Below are 21,963 nucleotides of genomic sequence, written 5' to 3'. Positions count from 1 at the left end.
AACACGGTGAAACCCCGTCTCTACTAAAAAAAAAAATACAGAAAACTAGCCGGGCGAGGTGGCGGGCGCCTGTAGTCCCAGCTACTCGGGAGGCTGAGGCAGGAGAATGGCGTAAACCCGGGAGGCGGAGCTTGCAGTGAGCTGAGATCCGGCCACTGCACTCCAGCCTGGGCGACAGAGCGAAACTCCGTCTCAACAAAAAAAAAAATAAAATAAAATAAAATAAAATAAAATAAAATAAAATAAAATAAAATTTTAAACTAGCAACTGTTCAAAAATCTAATAATGTATATAAAAATAACATAGCAAAACTGTAACAAAATCCCCTAGAGCTCCATATACCTATTCTTTGTCTTTAGGCATGAGAACCCTGATTGTTAGCTATGTAGTTTACACCCTCCACATTGCTTCCCAGCTAAAAGACTATACACAGCCTCCCTTGCAGCTAGGTGCCACCATGTGATGAGATTTTAGCCAATGTAATGAAAGTGGTTGTGTGTAACTTTCAAGAAGTCTTTTTAAAAAGGAAGGACTGCATCCCTCTTCCTCTTTCCTCCTTCTCACTGGTCAGAATGCAGACATGCCTGGGGGAGCTTGAACTTGAGGTCCCTGGACATGAAGTGATGTATAAAATAGAAGGAGTCTGGAGTCCTGACATTGCACTCCCTACATCTAAGCTGGCTTTTTTTGTTTTTTTTTTAATGAGAGAAAAATACACTTGTTTAAGACACTACTGAGGCCCTGTGACTCACAGCCAAATTTAATCCAAACTGACAATGGGATCAAGCAGGGTTTATCCCAGGAATGAAAGAATGGAAAATCCATTCATATAATTCACCATGTTACACACTGAAGGAGAAAAATCATGATCATCTAAATAGATTCTGAGAAAGCATTCAATAAAATTCCACTCATGTTCTCTATTTTAAAAAATAAAAATAAGATGCTTAGCCAACTAGGAATAGAAAGGAATTTCCTTAACCTGACAAATGGTATCCATCAAAATATGTAGCAAACATCATCTTGAAAAGCATAGCCACTAAAGTCAATACTACTCAACAGTGAACAGAAGTCCTATTCAATGCAGTATTACAAGAAAAATAAATGAAAAATAAAGATTTAAAAGAAATATCTTCATTCGCAGAAAAATAACTGACTATATAGGAAGCCCATCATGATTTTCAAATAACCTATGAGACTAGTAAGAGAGACCTAATTCAGCAGCAACGTTACTGAATACAAAATCAACATACAAAACATAGAAAACCTAACAGTAGAGGCCAGGCGCAGTGGCTCATGCCTGTATTCTCAGCACTTTGGGAGGCCAAGGCGGGTGGATCACCTGAGGTCAGAAGTTTGAGATCAGCCTGGCTAACATAGTGACACCCTGTTTCTACTAAAAATACAAAAAATTAGCCAGGTGTGGTGGCAGGTGCCTGTAATCCCAGCTACTCAAGAGGCTGAGGCAGGAGAATGGCGTGAACCCGGGAGGCAGAGCTTGCAGTGAGCTGAGATTGTGCCACTGCACTCTAGCCTGGAGGACAAGAGCGAAACTCTGTCTCAAAAAAAAAAAAACCTAACAGTGCTCCCACACACTAGCAGTGCCTAGTTGTAAAATACAATAGAAGAAAAACATCCCAATCACAATAGCCACCATACTGCAAAACACAATCACCTGTCTTCTGGATCATGAAAAATTCTCCTAACTAGCCTTCTCATTTCCACTATTACTTTCTTCTTTCTTCTAATTCATTCTCCACTCAGCAGCTTGTGATCTTTCATGAACATAAGTTAGATCATGTTACACTCCTTTTTTAACCTTTTCATGGCTACTCATTACTCATAATTAGATTCCAAGTCCTTATCATGTCCATGCCCTGCATAACCTGCCCCCTGCCTGTTCTCCAATTAACTCCCTCCCCACTCCCCTGCCCTACTCCACACCAGCCACATCAATGTTCTTTCAGTTCCCGATGCATGTTAAACTCTTTCCTGCCCCAACACCTCCACATGTGCTAGTCCCTCTCCCCAGAAAGCTTTTCCCTCCAGTCATCACCTGAGAATTCTTAGTCAATCCTCAAGTCTCAGCTTAAATGTCACCTGCTTAATCTAAATAAGGTCCTTTCTCTCTTATCTCCTCCTTTTTTTCTTTCATATTCCCACATAATGTGCAATAATATTCCACTACCTATTATATCATAATATGTAGTCATATTTTTAGTCAAGGATTATTCATTGCCTTGATTTCCCCCAGGCCATAACTTCTGTGAAGACAGGAGTCATGTCTTTGATGTTTCCTAAAGCATTTAACACAGTGCATAGGAGCTATCATACAACACGTGCTTAGTAAGTATCTGATAAATGAATGAATCAATGAATGAATGACAAGAGTTTGCTGATTTAGCAAAAGTCTCAGCTAGAAGGCCTGCAGCGCTCTTCCCAAGATTCAAGGGTTATCAGGAGGAATGTGGGGACCTCCCACCCCCATGGACCAATCTGGACAAGGAACCAAAAAGCCTCTAAAGGGAGTGAGTGGGCTTGGTGGTCCATGGGATAGCACTAGAGTTGGGGGTGGGCAGGATTCAAACCATAGAGTTGTATCCATCCATGACTCCTATCCCATCTCTCAGTAATTCAAGTCACAGATTTGCAAATTGGGTTTGCCACAAAATGCTGTTTTTCTGAAATCTTTGTGGCACGGTAAAAGTTTGGAGGATAGCAGCTTTAGAAGTCATGCAGGCAACCAGGGCAGCATTCTGCCACCCTCGATGAAGGCATTTATAGCCCCAGGAGCACAGAGAACTTCAGGGAGCCAAAGCAGAAGTTGAGAAAAATGGTGAATCCCATAGGAACACCAAAAAGACCTGATCAGGCACAAATGCAAGACATCCCAAGGACATCCTAGAAATAGCTGGGGAAATCTGGGCGAAGGATGGCAACTGGGAATAGAGCTATGAGGAATCACTGCTAGTGGGACACTAGTTTTTTGTGTTTTGGGTTTTTCTTGAGACAGTCTCGCTCAGTCACCCAGGCTGGAGTGCAGTGGTGCAATCTCAGCTTGCTGCAACCTCAGGCTCTTGGGTTCAACCAATCCTCGTGCCTCAGCCTCTCGAGCAGCTGAGACTACAGGAGTGTGCCACCACGCTCAGCTAATTTTTGTATTTTTAGTAGAGATGAGGTTTTGCCATGTTGGCCAGGCTGGTCTCGAGCTCCTGGCCTCAAGTGATCCGCCCACCCTGGCCTCCCAAAGTGCTGGGATTACAGGCGTGAGCCTGTAATCCCAGCACCTGGCCTGGGACACTAGTTTTATTCTTCTAGTCGTATGCCTGCGAAGCTCAGAATACCCTGAAACCATTATGGCCAGCCCCTGGCAAGTTCCCACTCTTTCTCCCCATAGGCACCCAACAGAGAGGCCTCTTTCTGGTATCCTCTCCAGAGCTGGCAATGCCAATTCTTCCATGAAAATTAAGGAGTCAATTAGTCTGAGGCCACCTAATGCCAGAATAGTGGCTGCTGGTAATTGTACCATCTCGGGTACACCACAGACTCAGGCATGTAATAGGTACCCCCGACTGGTTAAATGCTTGTGTGAGCCAAGTGAGGAGGAGTGTTATATCTGCCAGGGGCCCCTGAGAGGCAATCCTCCTGTTTGTTTCTTTTTGAGTTCACATACTTGTACACCACAGGATGTAATAAGGGATTGGCAGATCCTGTCATCCCCTGGAAAGGACAATTGCTGGAGTCCTGCTCGGCACCTACATGTAACCTTTCCCGACCTCTCCTTCCCTGCAACTGCTGTGCATCTCCCGTCTGCCTCTGAGCACCTGGGGTGGGCATGGGCACAAGAACTCTAGGTTTGATGACTCCCCTGGTGACATCTCTGTGGACAGCCTCTGTGGTTGCTCTGACCATCCTCTATAAAAAGGCTTGGTCTCACCTCCAGGAAAAGAGGATGTGCAGGGAGACTGGGCTAGTGGGGACACTATGCAGCCCTCTCTCTCTTCCTGTCCCCCAACAAAGCCTGGGCAGTCCCACCGTGACCTACCTCTTGTCCTCTTCCACCTGCACGCCGATGGAGTGGAACTCCCTCCGGCTCCTGTTCTCGGTGTCTGAATCTGAGATCGTCTCCACCTGGTGGCAGGGTGGAGGAGTCAGTGGCTGTGGCGAGCCAAGGTGAAAGCCCTTCCCGGGGAGAATGGCTAGCAATGGCTGCGCCCCAAGCCAGCTGGCAGGTCCTGCAAAGACCATCTGCCTGAACAAGATGAGAGACCCAGGCGGTTGGTCACAGGCCTCAAAGTGGCAACCACGGGGCACGGCCCTCCATCCCTCCATTAGCCAGGAGGGTCGATGGTGCCAGGACGAGGAACGAGGGAGTGGGCGGAGGCTGGCTGGAGCAGCCCCGTCGATGTCCAGGCACGGGGCTCACTTGTAGCTCAGGGGAAGCCAGGAAGAAGGTCGATATATCCAGAAGGCCGCTTCCGGCCCCTCACCCCAGCCCCAACCCGCAAGGGTCCGAGCCCTTGTGGGCGCCTCCCCGTTCCATACCTGCACCCCAATGGACGGCCGCCACTTCCGCTGCCGCGCCAGGCTCCTCAGCTCCTCCCTGCCAGGGATGGTCTTGATGATGAGTGTGGGGGGCTTGGGGCTGGCCCGGGGCGGCACCGGCGCCAACTCCAAGGTGCGCGCACCCATGGCGGGGCCGTCCAGCCCGTCGGCGGAGCTGCAGCGCCGGGCGGGGCCCTCGGCTGCCGTGAAGCTCTCGTGCGCGGAGTCGGTGCTGCTCTGGGCGGTGATGGAGATGCGGGGCGGGGCCTGGCTTCCCGGCGGGATGGGGGGCGGGGCCTTTCTGAAGTTGAAGGCTGTGGCCGGCGCAGGCAGAGACGCAGTGCGTGAGGCTCGCGGCCCTGCCTGGGTCCTGGGCCCGCGCCCGACTACCACCTCAAGAGGCCCTACGGGACCCTGCAGCGGCTGCTGCACACACGCCAAGGGACGCTCTCCCCGTCATATCCGACCCCGGGAGCGAGCGATCTGCGCGGGGTCACAGCACAGTCGAGGGGATGGTCAGAACCCAGACCCAGGACGCTCTCCAGCCTAGGGCCGGCCAGGGGCAGGGAGGTGTACTCACAGGAGCCGGGCCTCCCTGAGACAGCGGCAGGGGTAGCAAGGAGGGGCAGGCAGTCGTCGTCTTGAGAGCAGCCGGCCTGGATGGCCCGGAGGTAGCTGTGGCTCCGCATGCGGAAACAGCCGGGCAGGTCCAGGGCGTCCACGGCCTGGGACTCCAGCTCCCCAAACACGGACCCGCACACGGCCTCCAGCTGCTGGTTCAACTCATCGCTGAGCTGGGGGGCAGGGGGTCGGGAGGACAGTTACGAGGTGCCGGGAGGGGGTGGAAGTCCCTGGGGTGCTCTGCCTTAGGAAGACCTCTCTGTATCTGCAGAGACTGTGGGCGACTCTTCCGCATTTGAACTAAAAGGAACCCACTTTGCAAACAAAGATGGGGTCATCTCTGCTGCATTCTAGCTCCCCAGGCTTGTCTTGGGGCCCAGTCTTTCCTCTAAATATCCCACCCCCACCTCCACCCCACCTATGCCTCTTCCAGGTGTCTGTCTGGCTGCACCCCAGGCTGCAGACCACCATGTTTTCCTCTCCACCTAGCCCCAGCCCCTGACGTTTCTCTCACCTGACCCCAACAGAGAGGACCAGGGACCTGGCATGCACCCTCCTGCCCAGTATGGGGGTGGGGACTACATGGAGGACACCTTTTATTGTATTAGTTATAATCCATTACATTACAAAATTGACTGAAAATTGATATATATACCCATTAGTTTCCGTCCTGCCACTTGGTATTTTATATGTATGTTTATATTCTCTCTCTCTATATATATATAAAATACCAAGTGGCAGGACGGAAACTAATGGGTAAGTGATGGAGCAAAGTTATTAACCTACCAGTGTCCCGAGCCTTCCCCCACCTTCTACCCACTCACTCGGGTTCTGCCTTAACCTGTGGGCTCCTTCTCTACCCTCCCCCACTGAGGAAAGCTTAGCCATTGCTGGATGAGGTTCTTGGTTTTGTTTTTGGTATTTTGGTGGTGTAGAATCCATGGTGTTAAAAAAAAAAAAAATTTAAAGCATGAAAAAAAGCAAAACAAAAATTTTGTTCATGGAACTGTGCCGCACACTACCACACGAAGACTAAATATACCACAGAGGTTGCAGCTTCATTCACATTACATGAGAAAACTGGTGCAAAGAAAAAGTAAAGACAGGAAAAGGTGCTACCAGAGGTAAGTGCTACCCCCAGAACACAGGTGACAAAGTCCTGAACATTGCTCAAGATGGGCACATATTTAACCCTGAGCTTCCAAGCAGGCAAAGCATCAGGGAGTATAGCCTCAGAGTTGCCTGTATGGGCTATGAGTGAGACCTCTCCAAGATTCAAGTGCTTGCTCTACCACTTCCTAGCAGAATGGCCTGGGAAAGTTAAAGTTTGGGGGCCTCAGTTTGCTCACCTGTCAAATGGGAGTGATAATGGTACCATCTTCATAGGGCTATTGAGGGGACTCAAAGAAAAACACGTGAGGTTTTGGTACAGGTACTGGAACATAGTAAGCCCTCAGCTAGTGGCATGTGAAGGTCTCAGGGCCTCCCTAGTAAACACAGACCAGATGCCCAAGAGAACCACAACAATTCTTGTCCCTGAGACTAAGAGACAGTCATCCCCTGTGGATAATTATGTAGAGTCCATTGGATGAAGTAATGGACAAGGTCCTCGACAGCATCCCGTGGCAAACGTAACAGCAAGTATCACATGGCTGCATCTTGTGACATCTCCCAGGAAAGATTCATGGCATTGTATTTATGTGCAGTCAACAGAGGCTCAAAGGAGTGGCCTGATCCATGTGTAAACTGCAGCTCAATGTTTCCATAATTCAGCCTCCAAAGCATAACATGATTTTACTGGATTCTACTTCAAATAGAGCCATTTCTATTCCAATCTATTAAGGGGCAAAAAGACCCAGAGAGGGCAGATGAATTGTCTAAGGATGCCCAGCTGGTAAGTGATAAAACTGAAATTAAATGTCATGCTTCCTGGCTCCCGTGTAAGGCTGATTGAGCAACAGAATCTCTTGGGGAGCTTGTTAAACCTACATTAACTCAGGCCCCACCCCAAGGATCTGAACCCAGGGTTAACGAAACACCTCTCTTGCTTTGGCTGCTTAGAAGCTCAGAGTCAAATTTGCTGGAGATTTAGATTCAGTGGTTTCAGTGTGGGCCCACTAATTAAAAAGAAGGATTGTCTGAACTTTTTGAAGCTTTTTCTAAAGGAGCCTCATTACAAGTGTATGGAAATCACAGGCCATGGAAAAATCAATCTGAGACCCCATAGAAGTTAAATTATCTCATACTTGACTGTCACAAGCCACACTTGTGTGACAGTTGTGGCTTTCACCATGATGCTCTGTCATCTACCTCTCAGTCTTTCTGTCTCTGTATTTCTGGGGCACCAAGGACAACAGTTGCCAGTGTATTTCCTAAAACACAGGAACTGAACTAACTCCTGCTATTTCTGGGCTAGGCTCAAGACACTCCCCAACTAGAACAAATGCAGCCCAGAGTGTCCCTCTTGGAGCACAGGGGAGCTAATCTAACCCTAGCAGAAAGCACGCTGGTCTCGAGTCCAGACACCAGGGATGAAAGGAATCTTACTCTGTAGTATGTTTCTGTATCTCTAGCCCTCTTCTGTGTATAAAGCACTAGGCATAATATCTGGCACACAGTAGATGCTCAATAAACTTTAGCTAGTATTAAGCAACAAGAGGCTCTTAAATCAGTGACAATACCACTCAGAATGAGAAGTGCCTCTTTCCCTGGGGTTCTGAAGCTCTTGAAATCCCACCCACAGACAATACTCACAACCAATTCTATCCAAGGCAGACAAAAAAGGGTGAACAACTCCCTGGGGTCATACACCTGCCAGCTCAGCTGGCCAAGAGGAGCTTCTGGGGTTCCAACAGGAGACCAGGACACAAGGAAAACACAGACTCAAGAGACTCTCAGAGAAATATTGCACCCAAGTTGATCTTTACTATCTTACAATTATAAAACTGTAACATTGTACTGTGAATGTTCCTATTATCCCTGCACTGACTTCCACCCTGCTTCCTTCAACACCCACTTACAGGAGAGTCAAAGTCAAAGGATCCTCTTGGGATGAGATCCTTAGCCTTTCTCCAAACCGGACTGAGAATCAGTAGGCATTTGCAAGCTCATGGCATATTTAAAGTAAAAATGCTTTGTGTCTAATTGGAAATTGTCCAGACTAGAGTTGGTGGGTCCAAAAGGGGGCCAGGCAACATCCTGTATACTTTACATGTGTTATTTAGTTTAGATAACCTTTAGAAAACTCTCCCATTTCAAAACATTGGATAAAATATAACAAATGTTGCTTTATATGCATAGCTGAGCTCACAAGAAAGCGAGATAAGTCCCCAGGGGACAAAAGCAAATCAGAATATTAACTGTATGAGCCAATGCTGCAAACAGCCCAGTGGAGGCGGGAAGTGGGGGCAGGGGCTGTTGGTCTCAGCATTTTGGTAAAGACTTAGGTTTTAAACACCCACTTGGGCATAGAAGGAAGGCTTTGGGCCCACATGAAGCATGGAATTGGAAAGGAGAACCTGCATAAAGTTAGGAAAAGTGAAACCTTTGATGAAAATGTAGACTAGAATAAAAAAATTAGTCATCACCACAGGCTGATGACAAGGAAGCTCGTCTGAAGTACAGGGATGGCGGGAAGGGAAAAGAGGCAAATCCCCTAAGAGTCTGTACCTACAAGCTGGTCCTCACACAGCCATAGTACTGTGTATCTGCATGAACCTTCATGGGCCACACCCCCAAAATTAAAAATTAACATAAAATTGTCCCAAGCCATGGATATTCTAACAGAAGCAACTGCAAAAATATTTCCTGGGGAACTCACTCCTAAGCTGCTCATGCTTCTCACAGATAAATTTCCAATAAAGGTGAGTGTACTATGTGGGAGACAGCCTCTGACATAGCTCCTAATGATCTCCATCTCCTGGAACTCACACCCTTGTGTAATCCCTTTCTCACGAGTATGGACTGGACTTACCGGCCCACTTCTAATGAATGGAATATGGCAGACACAATGGGATATCACTTCTGAGATTAGGTTACAAACAGACCATGGCTTCCATCTTAGACACCTTTTCTTATTCTCTTTCTCTCAGAGCATTTGCTCTGGGGGAGGCAAGCTGCTATGCTGTGAGTAGCCCTATAGTGAGGCCCACATAGAAGAAATTGATGTCCCTGGTCAGTAGCCAGCAAGAATCTGTAGCCTGCCAACAGCCATGTGAGTGAGCATGGAAGCAGATCTTCACCCAGTCAAGCCTTGAGATGCTGCAGCCTTGGCAAAAACCTTGATTGCAACTTAGTGAGGCACTTGATCCAGTCGCACCCACAGCCAGGCTGCACTCAGGTTCCTGACCCACAGAAACTGTGAGACAATAAATATTCATTGTTTAAAGACACTACATTTGGGGATAACTTACATAGCAATAGAAAATACAAATTGTGACATAAACAAAAACCAAACTTTTACTGGGTTAAGCCATCGAGAATTCAAGATTTCTCTGTTATACCAGCTAGTGCTACCTCAGCTAAAACAAAATCACTTTTAAATGATGTTTAAAAGTTCTAAGCTTAAAAGATAAAACTGAAAATGGAAGAAAATAAGACTCTAAAGCAGGACAAAACTGTCAAAAACCACCATTTTATCACTCTGCAAATCAATAAAAGACATAGGACAAAGAAACACGTATTCATAAAAATTACTGAACTTTGGGTAAGAATAGCATGACTCTATAGTATCCTGAGGCTGCCCTCGTTCACCAGGTCCCCAACGCTATCAGTTGCAATACTTCAACAAACGTGGTGCCGCATGTGAAAAATCAGCTGCTTCACTGCCTCTGCCAGGGAGCTCCACTTAATTTGGGGCATTGCCAGTTATAATATCAAGAACAGGGAAGGCCAGCAGCACTGTTAGGCTGGGTTTCAGCAATGTTTGGGCCAAACAATGGACTGGCAAACTAGCCAGGAAGTTATCAGAAACTTCCAGGGGGTGAGACAGACCTAGGGAGTTTAATCAGGTCTCCACATGTTTTGGGTTAACTCAAAGCTGGGTGAATGCACAGCAGAGAGCAGAGAAGCCTGAGCCACCCACACATCCCTAACCAATGGAGCCTATATACGTGTGCAGGGGAAATAAAAGAGTCTGGTGAAGAGTAAAAGCCACGGTAGGTTTGAAAACAACCTGAACTTTGCCCTCCCCAGCTCACACGTAGAACTATAGGCAGAGAGAAAGTCTAACTAGCTTGAGGTTCTTGAGCACAACCCCCAAAAATCTCTGGCTGAACACTAAGCTATGCAGATATGGAGGAACCCCCTAAGAAACAAGGCTTAAAAATAAAAATAAGAAGGAAATAAAACTGAATGGAAATATTAGAGGCCACATGCTGTAGGGAAGACAGATTTCACAGATTTCATTCACATTAACAAACAAATAAAGCAATAACAATCTTCAAGAGGAAAACATAAGAATCTAGAATTGCTACAATATATTAGCTAAAATGTTCAGTATTTAACAAAAAATTATAAGATATGCAAATAAACAAGAAGGTATGCATATCCCCAAATGTTGGATTTATCAGACAAAGACTACAAAAGCAGCTATTATGAATATATCAAAGAATTAAAGGAAACCATGTTTAAAGATTTAAAGGAAAGCATGACAACAATGACTTCATGAATACAAATCACAACAGAGAGAGAGATTAAAAAAGGAACAAATTGAAATTCTGGAGCTGAAGAGTATAGTAACAAATTAAAAATTCAGTAGAGGGGGTCAACATAATAAATGATCAGTAAACATGAAGATGGATCTGTATAAATTATCCAGTATGAATAATGGAGAGAAAAAATATTAAACAGAAATGAACACAACTTCAGAGGCCTATGGGACAATATCAAGCATATCACCATACATGCAATGGGAGTTCCAGAAGGAGGAGGAGAAAAAAGAGAAAAAGGAAGAGATAGGGCAGAAAAGATATTTGGAGAGACAGTAGCCAAAAACTTTCCTTTTGTTTTTGTTCTTGTTTTTTGTTTTTTGTTTGTTTTTTTTTTTTTTAGAGATGAGGTCTCACTATGTTGCCCAGGCTTGAGTGCAGTGGCTATTCACAGGCACAATCATAACAATCATAGTGCACTACAGGTCAAACTCTTGGGCTGAAGCAATCCTCCTGCCCCCACTTCCCAAGGGGCTAGGGCTACAGGTGCCCACTACTGTGCCTAGCTACCAAATTTAATTAAAATTAAATTAAAATTTATTTTAATTTAAAATTAAAATAAAATTAAACCAAATTTAATTAAAATTTAAAATTTAATTAAAAAACAAAAAACGTTAGAGATCAAAGAAGCCCAATGAACCTAAAGTAGGCTAAACGCTAAGAGAGCCATATTCACACAAATTATAGTCCAAATGTTGAAAGCTGAAAACAGAGAAAATCTTAGTAGCCGCACAAGAAGAACAATTCATCACATAGAGGGAAGCAACTCACTTTTCATCAAAAACAATGAACACCAGAAGGCAGTGGAATGGTATATTCAAAGTGCTGAAAGAAAAATAACTGTCAGCCAGGAATTCTATATCCAGCAAAACTATTCTTCCAAGATGAAGTAAAAATAACATTTCCAGATGTTACTGAATAATTGTAGACTGAATAATTTATTGCCAAGAGACTTTTATTATGAGAAGCACTAATGGAAGTCCTTCAGGCTAAAAGGAAAGTAAAGTAACACCCAATGGTAACTCAAATACAGAAGAAGAAATAAAGAGCACCAGAAATGGTAAATATGTGAGTAAATACAAGAGCCTCTATAAATATATTTTCCTCACTTCCTCTCTTACCCTCTTTAAAAGACATAAGGTTACACAAAACACTTATTATAATACCAATGTTTGTTTATAACAAGTGTTAGGTTTAAAACATATATAGGTAATATATGACAGTAATAGCACAAAGGGGGAAAACGAGTTATATTAGAGCAATGCTTCTATATTTTACTGTAATTATATTTTGATAAGCTAGGATATACATTGTAATTCCTAGTGCAATCACTAAGAAAGTAACTCAATTTGTATAGTAAAAAATTAACAAATAAATGTAAATGGTACACTAACATATTTATTGATTTAATACAAAAGAAGACAGTAAAGAAGGAACAGAGGATCAAAAAATAATATGAGACAATCCAACCACATCAATAACCACATTAAGATGTGAAGGCCTGGCTTTCAGGTTCATGCCTGTAATCCCAGAACTTTGGGAAGCCAAGGTGGGTGGGTCCCTTGAAGTTTTGAGACCAGCCTGGGCAACATAGTGAAGTCCCATCTCTACAAGAAATACAAAATTAGCTGGGCATGGTGGTATGTGTCTCTAGTCCCAGCTACTTGGGGAACTGAGGTGGGAGGATTGATTGAGACTGGGAGGTCAAGGCTGCAGTGAGTCACGTTCATACCACCACATTGTAGCTTAGGTGACAGAGAAAACCCTGCCTCAAAAACAAATTAAATAAATAAAATAAAACATGAATGGACAAAACATTCATTCAAAACGCATAGTGATAAGATAAAGCAAAAGAAAAAAAGAAAAAAAAGAACCATTAGATGCCATGTACAAGAGACATACCTTAAATCTGAAACACAAACAGTTGAAAGTAAAAGAATGGGGAAAAGATACACTATGCAAATTATAACATGAGAGAATTTTCCAGAATTGAAGAAAAACATGAATCCACAGATCTATGGAGCACACACATGAACATATCATAGTGAAACTGCAGAACGATAAAATCAAAGCAAGATCTCAACAGCAACCTGAGAGAAATTAAAACTACCTACAAAGACAATCGGGTTGATAGCAGACTCCTTAATGGCAACAACAGACAGATGACAAAAGAATATCTTCAAAACACTGAAAGAAAATAAATGTTAAGCTAGAATTCCCACAATAAGCTAAACTGTATCAAACAGTATGGGTAAAATAGATTTTTTGTTAAAGTTCAAGTTTGCTACTAACAGATATTCACTGAAAAAATTACCAAGACTATAGGAGGAAACAATGAGATGTAAGGGGGTAAAGTGAGGAGTAAAAAAGGTAGAGATGTGAGTATATATAACCAAGAGCTAATAATATAAAAAGTAACAATAATAATGGAGACTAATTTGACAGGTTAAAAGGTAGAAATAAAATACTGGGCAATAAGTCCACATAAGAAGGGAAGAAGTCAAGGAAATTAAAGTGTCCTAAGATCACTTAAGTATTTGAGGTGATGGGCATGTCAATTCACTTGATTTAATTATTCCACATTGTATTCATAAATCATAACATTACTTTGTACCCCATAAATATATACACCTACAATTTGTCAATGTATAATAAAAATTAAAAGTAAAATAGGCCAGGCATGGTGGCTCACGCCTGTAAACCCAGCACTTTGGGAGGCCAAGGCGGGCAGATCACGAGGTCAGGAGATCGAGACCATCCTAGCTAGCACAGTGAAACCCCGTCTCTACTAAAAATACAAAAAAAAAAAAAATTGGCAAGGTGTTGTGGCGGGCACCTGTAGTGCCAGCTACTCAGGAGGCTGAGGCAGGAGAATGGTGTGAACCCAGGAGGCAGAGCTTGCAGTGAGCTGAGATCATGCCACTGCACTCCAGCCTGGGCGACAAAGCGAGACTCTATCTCAAAAAAAAAAAATTAAAATTAAAATAATAATAACAATAAAAATAAAATAAATACTGAAAGAAACCAAAGAAGAACTTAATGAATGGAAATACATCCAATATTCAAGGACAATAACACTTAATATTGTTAAGAATACAATACCCCATCTATACATTCAGGGCAATCCCTTCAAATTCCCAACTATATTTTCTTATAGAAATCAACAAGCCTACCCAAAAATCATGTGTGTATGCAAAGGAAACACAAAACACAAAGCAATCTTTAAAAGGAGTAACAAAATCGTATAATTTCAACTTACCAAAATCAACACTTACTACACAGTTACAGCAATCAAAGCATGTGGTAATAGCATAAAGATAGGTTCATGCAGACCAATGGAACAAGTTTTAAGGTTCATTAATAAACACATGCATTTACAGTAAATTGATTTTGAAAAAGGGGCCAAGAAATTTCAATGAGGAAAGAAAAGCCTTTTCAACAAATGATGCTGGGAAAATTGGATATCCACATTCCAAAAGATAAAGCTGGACCCCTAACTCGAATCACACACACACACGCACACACACACACACACACACTACTCAAAGTGGGTCATACATCTAAATATACATGTTAAACTACAAAATGCTTAGTAGAAACATTAGAGTAAATTTTTTGTGATCTTGCATTAGACAAAGATTTCTTAAATTTTGTACCAAAGCACAATCAAGAAGAGAAAAATTGATGAATTATGCACCATCAAATTTAAAATGTTTTTTTCTCCAAACAGCAACATAAAAAATATAAAAATACAAATCACTGAATGGTAGAAACCACTCCAGCTGACAGCTTGATCAGATTTCTAGCCTCCAGAATTGTGAGAAAATAAATTTTTGTTGCCAAAAAAAAGAACAAGAAGGGAAGAGGTCATCAAAATCAAAATGTCAGCCAGGTATGGTGGCTCACGTCTGTAATCCCAGCACTTTGGGAGGCCAAGGCAGGTGGATCACCTGATGTCAGGAGTTTGGAACCAGCCTGGCCAACATAGTGAAACCTGTCTCTACTAAAAATACAAAACAATTAGCCAGGTGTAGTGGTGCAGTTATTCGGGAGGCTGAGGCAGGAGAATCGCTTGAACCTGGGAGGCTGAGGTTGCAGTGAGCAGAGATCTAGCCACTGCACTCTGCCTGACCTGGGCAACAGAGCCAGACTCAGTCACAAAAAAAAAAAAAAAAGAAAATGTCCTAGGGTCTCTGCATTGTTCAGGAGGAGTACAGAAAAAACTGTCAGCTTCAGTCATTAAGTCAAATATGCATATGAAAATTATAAGGGTAACCACAAAGAATAAAATAGGATATATAACTACTAAACAGTATGGAATTTGGTGGGGAGAAGAATAAAGAAAACTCAAACCAAAAGGAGGCAGCAAAGGAACAGAAAAGCATCAGCCCGAAGGCAAGATAAATAGAAGTCACAAAATAAGATGATAGAAATAAATCCAAGAGTTAGGGCCAGGGTCATCACAGTACCCTATGTTTAGGCCAAGGGGTAATCACAGATTATCAGTAATCACAATAAATATAAATGTACTAAACTCTCAAGTAATTATCAGAATGGATATAGGTAAAATGTAGCTATAATTATTTTCAAAAAATATACCTGAGACGTAGACAAAAAGCTTTAAAGTAAAAGATGGAAAAAGGTGTTCTAGGCAAATACTAAACAAAAAAAAATAGACTTAAGGGGAAAAAAAGTATTATGAGACATAATAGGGTGACATCTCTAGTGCTTTAAACTTATTTCATCTTCTATAAAGCAAGAATAAGAAGCCATACCTCCAGGCTAAATATGTCAAGTATATGTGATATTAGATAGTGCAAAGTACTAAGAAGAAGGAAAAAGAGCAGGAGGAAGAAGGCGGAGAAGACCTCAACAATGACAGCACAGGGAAGGGGAATAGGAAATGTTGGAAGGGGGGCATTAAATTAAAATTTTAGAACCTTTGGGAAAAGACCTGAAAGAAGTGAGGAAGTGATCCATGGGAGTGTCTGGGAAGGTGACACCCAGGCAAAGGTAGTGGCAAACGCAAAGGCCCTAGGGAGTCTAGTGTGGCTGGAGTGGGAGGGAGGGGAACAGCGTTAGAAGAGGAACTCAGAGGCAGCTCCACTCCAGCGAGGTCACCAGGTCATGCAGGCCTTGAAAGCCATGGTTAGGTTCCTGAGTTTACTCTGAGCAAGGTGAGGGTTTTGAGCAGAAGAGTGAGTGAGTGTGATTATAGTTTTTAAAGATCATGCGGGCTGTAATGAGAGAGGATGAAGTGGAGCAAGAGCAAATACAGGAGAACAACCAGAAGGCAGTGCCATCATCCAGACAAAAGGACATGGTGCCTGGAAGAACCAGTGGCAGTGGAGGTGGTGAGAAGCGGTTGGATCCTGGATATATTTTAAAGGTGGGACCAGCAGGATTAGCTGAAGGATTGGAGGTGAATTGTGAGAGAGAGAGTGGTCAAACTGACTTCAGGCTTTTAAACCAGAGCTTCTAGAAGGATAAAGTTGTCATCTGAAATGGAGAATTCAGAGGATAGAGCAGCAACTGCGACAGCGAGAGACAGGAGGGGATTGTGGAGGGTGTGTGTATCAGCAGTTTAGTTTTGGACATCTTAAGTTTGAGATGTCTACTAAACATCCAAATGAGATTTCAATGCACAGTTAGACATATATGCCTGGCATTTACGGGAGAGTTTGGGCTGGAGATATACATTTCGTAGTCATCAGGCTCTCAGCCATGAGCCCGGACAAGATCACCTAAGGAGTAGGTATAGAGAGAAGTCCAGGGGCTGAGCTCTAGAAAACTCCAGTGTTCACATCCTGGGGAGTTGCAGAGGCACCCAAGACACAGACTGAGGATAAGCAGCCAGGGAGAGAAACCAGGAGAATGTAGAGGGCGTGGTGTCCTCCAAGCCAACCAAGTACAGTCTTTCAGGAAGGAGGGAGTCTTCACATGTGTTACATGTGACTGATGAGCCAGGTAAAATGAGGGCTAAGCATTTAACTCGTGGGTTTAACAACATAGGCTGGTCTGATGTAAAAAGAGAGCTGTGCCAATCAGATTCCCTGGTTCAGGCAATGGAAGAGGAATACTGAGAGACTGCAGCAGCGAACAATGGGAGCCAACGTGGATGGTCTTTTGCATTGCATTTTTTCCCCAGCATACAGTAAAAATAGCTAACCTTTATTGAATGCTGGCTATGTGCCAAGAACACTATTATGATGCCTATTTTTAAAAAGGGAAAGTGGGGCTCAAGAAAAGTCAAGTAACTTGCCCCAGGTCACTCAGCTGGTAAGCAGCCAAGCTGGAATTCAACACCACCTCGTGTGTTTAATTACTAAACGGCGCTGCTTCCGTCTAATTAAAGGGAAAGTCTGTACTTAGATATGGAACTCACATTTCTCAAATGGCATTTTCGGGCCAAGTACCTTGTGTTTGCATACATTTTCTCACGGAACTCTCACAAAACCCCTGCAAAATAACTGTCCCTACTATTGCCATTTTAAAGACGAGAAACAGAGGTGTTGAAAAGTAAGGTCTCTTGCTTGTGGTTCCTCAGGACAGAGGGGCAGGGTGGCAGAATTCAGGCCCAGATCATGTCTGAGACTGCAGCTTGGCCTGTGTCCTGTCTGTACAAATCAATCCTACCTTTTCCATAGTGGCAGGGAGGAAGCAATCGGGCCTGTGGGGAGCCCCAGGGCACTGGAGTTGCCCTTACAAGCTCATCACTTTGAGGACACTTGGTGGGTTTTCAGGCTGTCATTCTCTGAGACTCCCAGCCTGAGTCAGCTCCAGGAGTCCTAAGGCAGGTTTCCCAGTTTCCCCAGAGCCAGGCCTGAGCTCTCTCCATGGGCAGACCCTCTGATTTTAAGTCCTAAGCTGAGCATGGGATTGAATCCCCTTTTCACTCTTTCCTCCAGGCATACTGGGCCTCTCCCTTACCTGTCCAGTGGTGAGGGAACGGCTGTAGCCAGGGATGGAGCTCCGGGGGTGGATCCGGGGTGGGACACAGCAGCTGGGAAGGTCAAAATTCCAGAGTCAGAACAGTGGACTGCCAGGAGGTGGGGGAGGGGAGATAATAGCACTGGGGCCCCTGAGCAAGTCCTATTCCTCAGAACCCCCAAAGAGAGATCCCTTAGGAGACCCTGGATAAAGAGACTCCCAAATTGGCACCAGAGAAGGACTCCCACCAAGACCCTCCCTTTATGTGGACCAGAGTGAGACACCCCAGTTGAATCCTAAGCAGGACTACCTGACTTTCACCCACTCTACACACATCTCCCGCAGGAATCCAGCATCAGCCTCCTGACCCCGCACCCCCCGGCCCTCCCTGTCCTTACTTGATCCTGGCCTGGTCCACGCTGGAGGAGCGACGGGTGGTGAAGCGTCGGGCGACTGCTTTGGGAGATGTCTTGGGGCTGCCGTCTGAGTCTCCGCTCTCCTCATCCCCCATGGCTTTGATGTAGCTGCCGCTCCGCATCCTGCGGCAGGGGATCTCCCCATCCTTGCCACCAGTGGGGTAACCCCCCCAGTCATCTTGCGGCACCTGCAGGAACAGGGGCCTCTGTCTCTCAGACTTGACCCTAGTAAATCTAGAGGCCAGGACTCTTTCCCCACTGCCAGTGGGAGATGCTCTGCCCTGGCTTGGACAGGCACACTCAGGTACATGCAGAGGCAGAAGGGGAGGGTCTCAGGCTGTCCCCCTCCCTTACAAGAGACACCTCGTCATCCTCCACAGACCTTCTGCACTTAATTAAGGGCCACCTAGAGAGTCTGAGGGAGTGACATGCCAGGCGTCAAGCGGTTGATGATCAGAGGCCAAAGTGACCTGTGTCAATTCCATGCCCGGCAGTCAGGCATCACCTGACCTCAGTCAACCTTCTACCCCTCCTTTTCCTTCATCCTTTCAACCTGCTTACATTCCAAATCCTCTCTCCTTCCCCGCTGTGGGGAGCCACAGAGGGCTTCATGCAGGGGAGTGACATCAGATTTGTGTTGCAGAAAGAGCTCTCCCACAGTCCAAACAGAGGCTGGATTGTGGAGGGCCAGGAGCAGGGCAGAGGCTCAAGTGGCGAGAGGACGACCAATTAGGAGGCTGACGCTGTTATCCAGGCAAGAGATGATGAGGCCTAAATTAATACAATGACAATGAGGGGGAAGAGAAGGAGATGGAAATGAGAGGTGTTAAGGAGCATCAGTGAGCCTGATTAGACGTGGGGGATGAGGGGGCGGGAGGAGTCGAGGATGACTGCCAGGCTGTTGGCTGAGGACCTGGAGGAGGGTGCTGCCGCTCACTGAGCCATAGAACCCCAGAGAAACAAGTCTGGGAAAAGGTGGTAGGGTCGGGGTTGAGCACCTTGAGCTTGGCATAGAACTGTTGAGCAGGTGGTTGGATGTTTGGTTCTGGGATTCAGTGGGGAGATCGGGGTTGGAGGCGGACATGTGGGAGTCATGGGCGGCAGCTGAATCCATAGCAGTGAATGAGACAGCCCAGGGGAGAGAAGAAGAGAGATGAGCAGAGATCCACTGACATTTAAAAAGGGACTGTGAAGAAAGGAAGAGGAGCCTGTGAAGTCACCTGAGAAGGAGTGGGCAGAGGGGTAGGAGGGAAGTCAGGAAAATGCCATGTCATAGAAACAGGAGACATTTCAAGAATAAAGGGAGTCGATTATGTCAAATGCCACAGTGCGTTCAGAGGTTAGTAACTCAGGCTCGGGAGTTAGAAGATTCATGTGCAATTCTGGCCCCATCACTTGCTGGATAGGTGAACTTAAGCAAAACGGATTAACCTCTAAGTGTCAGTTTCCTTGTCTGCGAGTTGGTCGTGATACTTATGCCTACATCGGAGGGTTGGTGGCAAAGATAAATGAGCCAATAGAGAGTTTCCAGGACATAGAAAGTGCTCAATAAATGGTAACAATTATTATAGGCACCGAAAAGTACCTTTTGAAGACAGCTCTCAAGAGATCATCTGTGGCCACTGCCAGGGCATGTCAATGACAGGGAGTGTGGAAATTAGACCACAGTGAGGGAAGAATTGAAGGGAAGTGAAGAAGAGGCGTCTATGCTCTAAGAACTTGATTATGAAGGACATGGAAGGTGGGATGGAGCTGCAGAAATATTTTTTAGGATGCAAGCGACTTTGGACATGTTTTCAGGATGACAGAAAGAGCCAGTAAAAATAGTCTTTAAACCTCAGAAGGGAGGAGAACAGTTCAGGGATGGAGGGGGTCATGAGGAGATGGGCTCAAGCCCTGGAGGAAGGATCAGCCTGGGATGGGTGGTCCCAGCTTTTCCTATGAGCCAAGGAAGGGGATGAGCGTGGCTGGGAATCTGGATGTGTCTAGAGAGATGCTGTCAGGAAGCTGAGGGAGTCTGTGATGTCAGCCTACACTTCGGAAAATGAGGTGTAAGTGAAGACGTGGGGGAGAGGACTGGAGGAGGTAGGGAGGATTTAAAACCCTTGTTGTAAAGAACAGGTTAAATGGGGTAGGGATGGGAGCTCCAAAAGGGGTAACACCTCAGAGACAGCATAGGGTTCAGGGGAAAGGTGGAGACTCTGGGGATGAGAAGGAACCCACGGGGAGGAGGAGGCCTCTTCGAGGGGCTGGGGCTCAATCGGAAGATGGGAAACAAAGAGATGAGGCTCCATAAATAAACAGGGGCTCAGAGTGGACAGAGGGGTTCTGGAAGAGGCTTAAACAAAGCTGGTATCCAGTGGGAGAAACAGGGCTTCAACAATCGGATTGGGAGTCCAACAAAGACACCTGGCCGCATGTGGCCAGTCTCCCCTGCTTTTGTACCAGGGGAGCACGAGGCTTTCTGGAGGGTCCCTGTAGCTCCTTGGTTCTTCCCCACATGGGCTCAGACATCCCAGTCCTCAGATACCCTGGAACTCCAGACCGGAGGGATCATTCCCCTTCCCCATTCTCTACAGAGAGCAGCAGGCAGATGGAGAGAGGCAGGCCAGCAGATGGGAAGGCCACACTGCAGGGTTCCCACTCTAGCCACTGCAGAGCTCCTCACTCCTCTGCAGGACACTGTGAGGTGCATGTTAAAAAGGAAGCCCCCAGGGAGGTCAGGGCAGCCCTGGAGAAGCAGCAGGGAGCAGCAAAATGGCAGCGAGTCTTCAGGGATGGCAAGGAGTCGGCTATGGGGGAGAAAGGATGGGTGTTCCCTCCCTGGACCCTTCAGTTCCCAGCTTAGAGCACCTCCCTACCCAGGGAGGGGGCAAACCAGGCCAATCCAGAAGTCCTGAATCCAGAAGTCCCTTCTTATTTGCTCTGTGGCCCTATGTGTTCCCTTGGGCCTTCATGAGTTCTCCAGGAGAGCCCTAACTTGTGCACAACTTACCCAGCAAGGCCAGTGTCCCACAAAGACACATGCAGACTCTGTTCTCCACACCTTTGAACATGCTGTATAGTCTCTTCCCAGAATACCTTTAGTCGGCACTCAACAACTGCAACTCCTCCACCAAGATTCAGCTCAGGGGACATTCCTCACCCAGGTTGGTGAGGTGTCTCCTCTGTGTTCCCAAGAAGCCCAGGGGTCTCTCCTATCACAGCCTCATCACGCTATATTCTATCTGCTTCCTTGTCTATTCCCACTGTACACTGTGAGCTCCTCATAAGCAGCATCTGTATCTTCATCTTTGTATCCACAGCACCCAGGAAATGCTCATTGAATAAACAGATCTGTATCAACTATGTGGAATGCAGAAATACACTGAAACTCCAGAATTTATATTGACTTTTTCTCCTAAAATTATGGCATGACTTAAGAAAACGATGTGGGCTAGATGAGGCTGGGGTGAAGGCTCCATAAAAAGTAGGAATCAGAGCTCCTGGCCTCACCTGCAGAGACCATAGAGATGGCAAGACAAGATGAGAACAGCATGCCAGCTATCACCTGCACCATCCACTCCCAGGAGGCCCTGCCTGAATTGTATCAGGGCTGAAATCCAGTTTGTCCCCTAACCTAGGAAAACACATGAGACACATGAAACTCCCAGGACCCCTCCACAGCTTCAGCTGTCCCACCACAGGTACCCCAGAATGACAAACTTCAGCAGAGGCACATTCTGGAAATAACTGATCTTCAT

At 45.5% G+C, this 21,963-nt stretch overlaps 1 protein-coding gene across 1 annotated transcript in view; it reads right to left on the bottom strand.

Moving 5' to 3' along the window:
* DLGAP3 (DLG associated protein 3) overlaps positions 1–21,963 on the bottom strand; it is a 64,151-nt gene that overhangs the window by 16,543 nt on the left and 25,645 nt on the right. Inside the window, exons 4-8 of the mRNA XM_033227176.1 lie at positions 18,203–18,408; positions 17,805–17,877; positions 5,126–5,339; positions 4,546–4,859; positions 4,046–4,131 (exon numbers count right to left, since the gene is read on the bottom strand). Coding sequence (XP_033083067.1) covers positions 4,046–4,131; positions 4,546–4,859; positions 5,126–5,339; positions 17,805–17,877; positions 18,203–18,408 — 893 coding nt within the window. The remainder of the gene's footprint in view (positions 1–4,045; positions 4,132–4,545; positions 4,860–5,125; positions 5,340–17,804; positions 17,878–18,202; positions 18,409–21,963) is intronic.

The sequence above is a fragment of the Trachypithecus francoisi genome, unplaced genomic scaffold (genome assembly GCF_009764315.1).
Source record: "Trachypithecus francoisi isolate TF-2019V2 unplaced genomic scaffold, Tfra_2.0 Lachesis_group12, whole genome shotgun sequence".
NCBI classification, from domain to species: domain Eukaryota; kingdom Metazoa; phylum Chordata; class Mammalia; order Primates; family Cercopithecidae; genus Trachypithecus; species Trachypithecus francoisi.
This window is presented reverse-complemented; position numbering and strand designations above follow the sequence as displayed.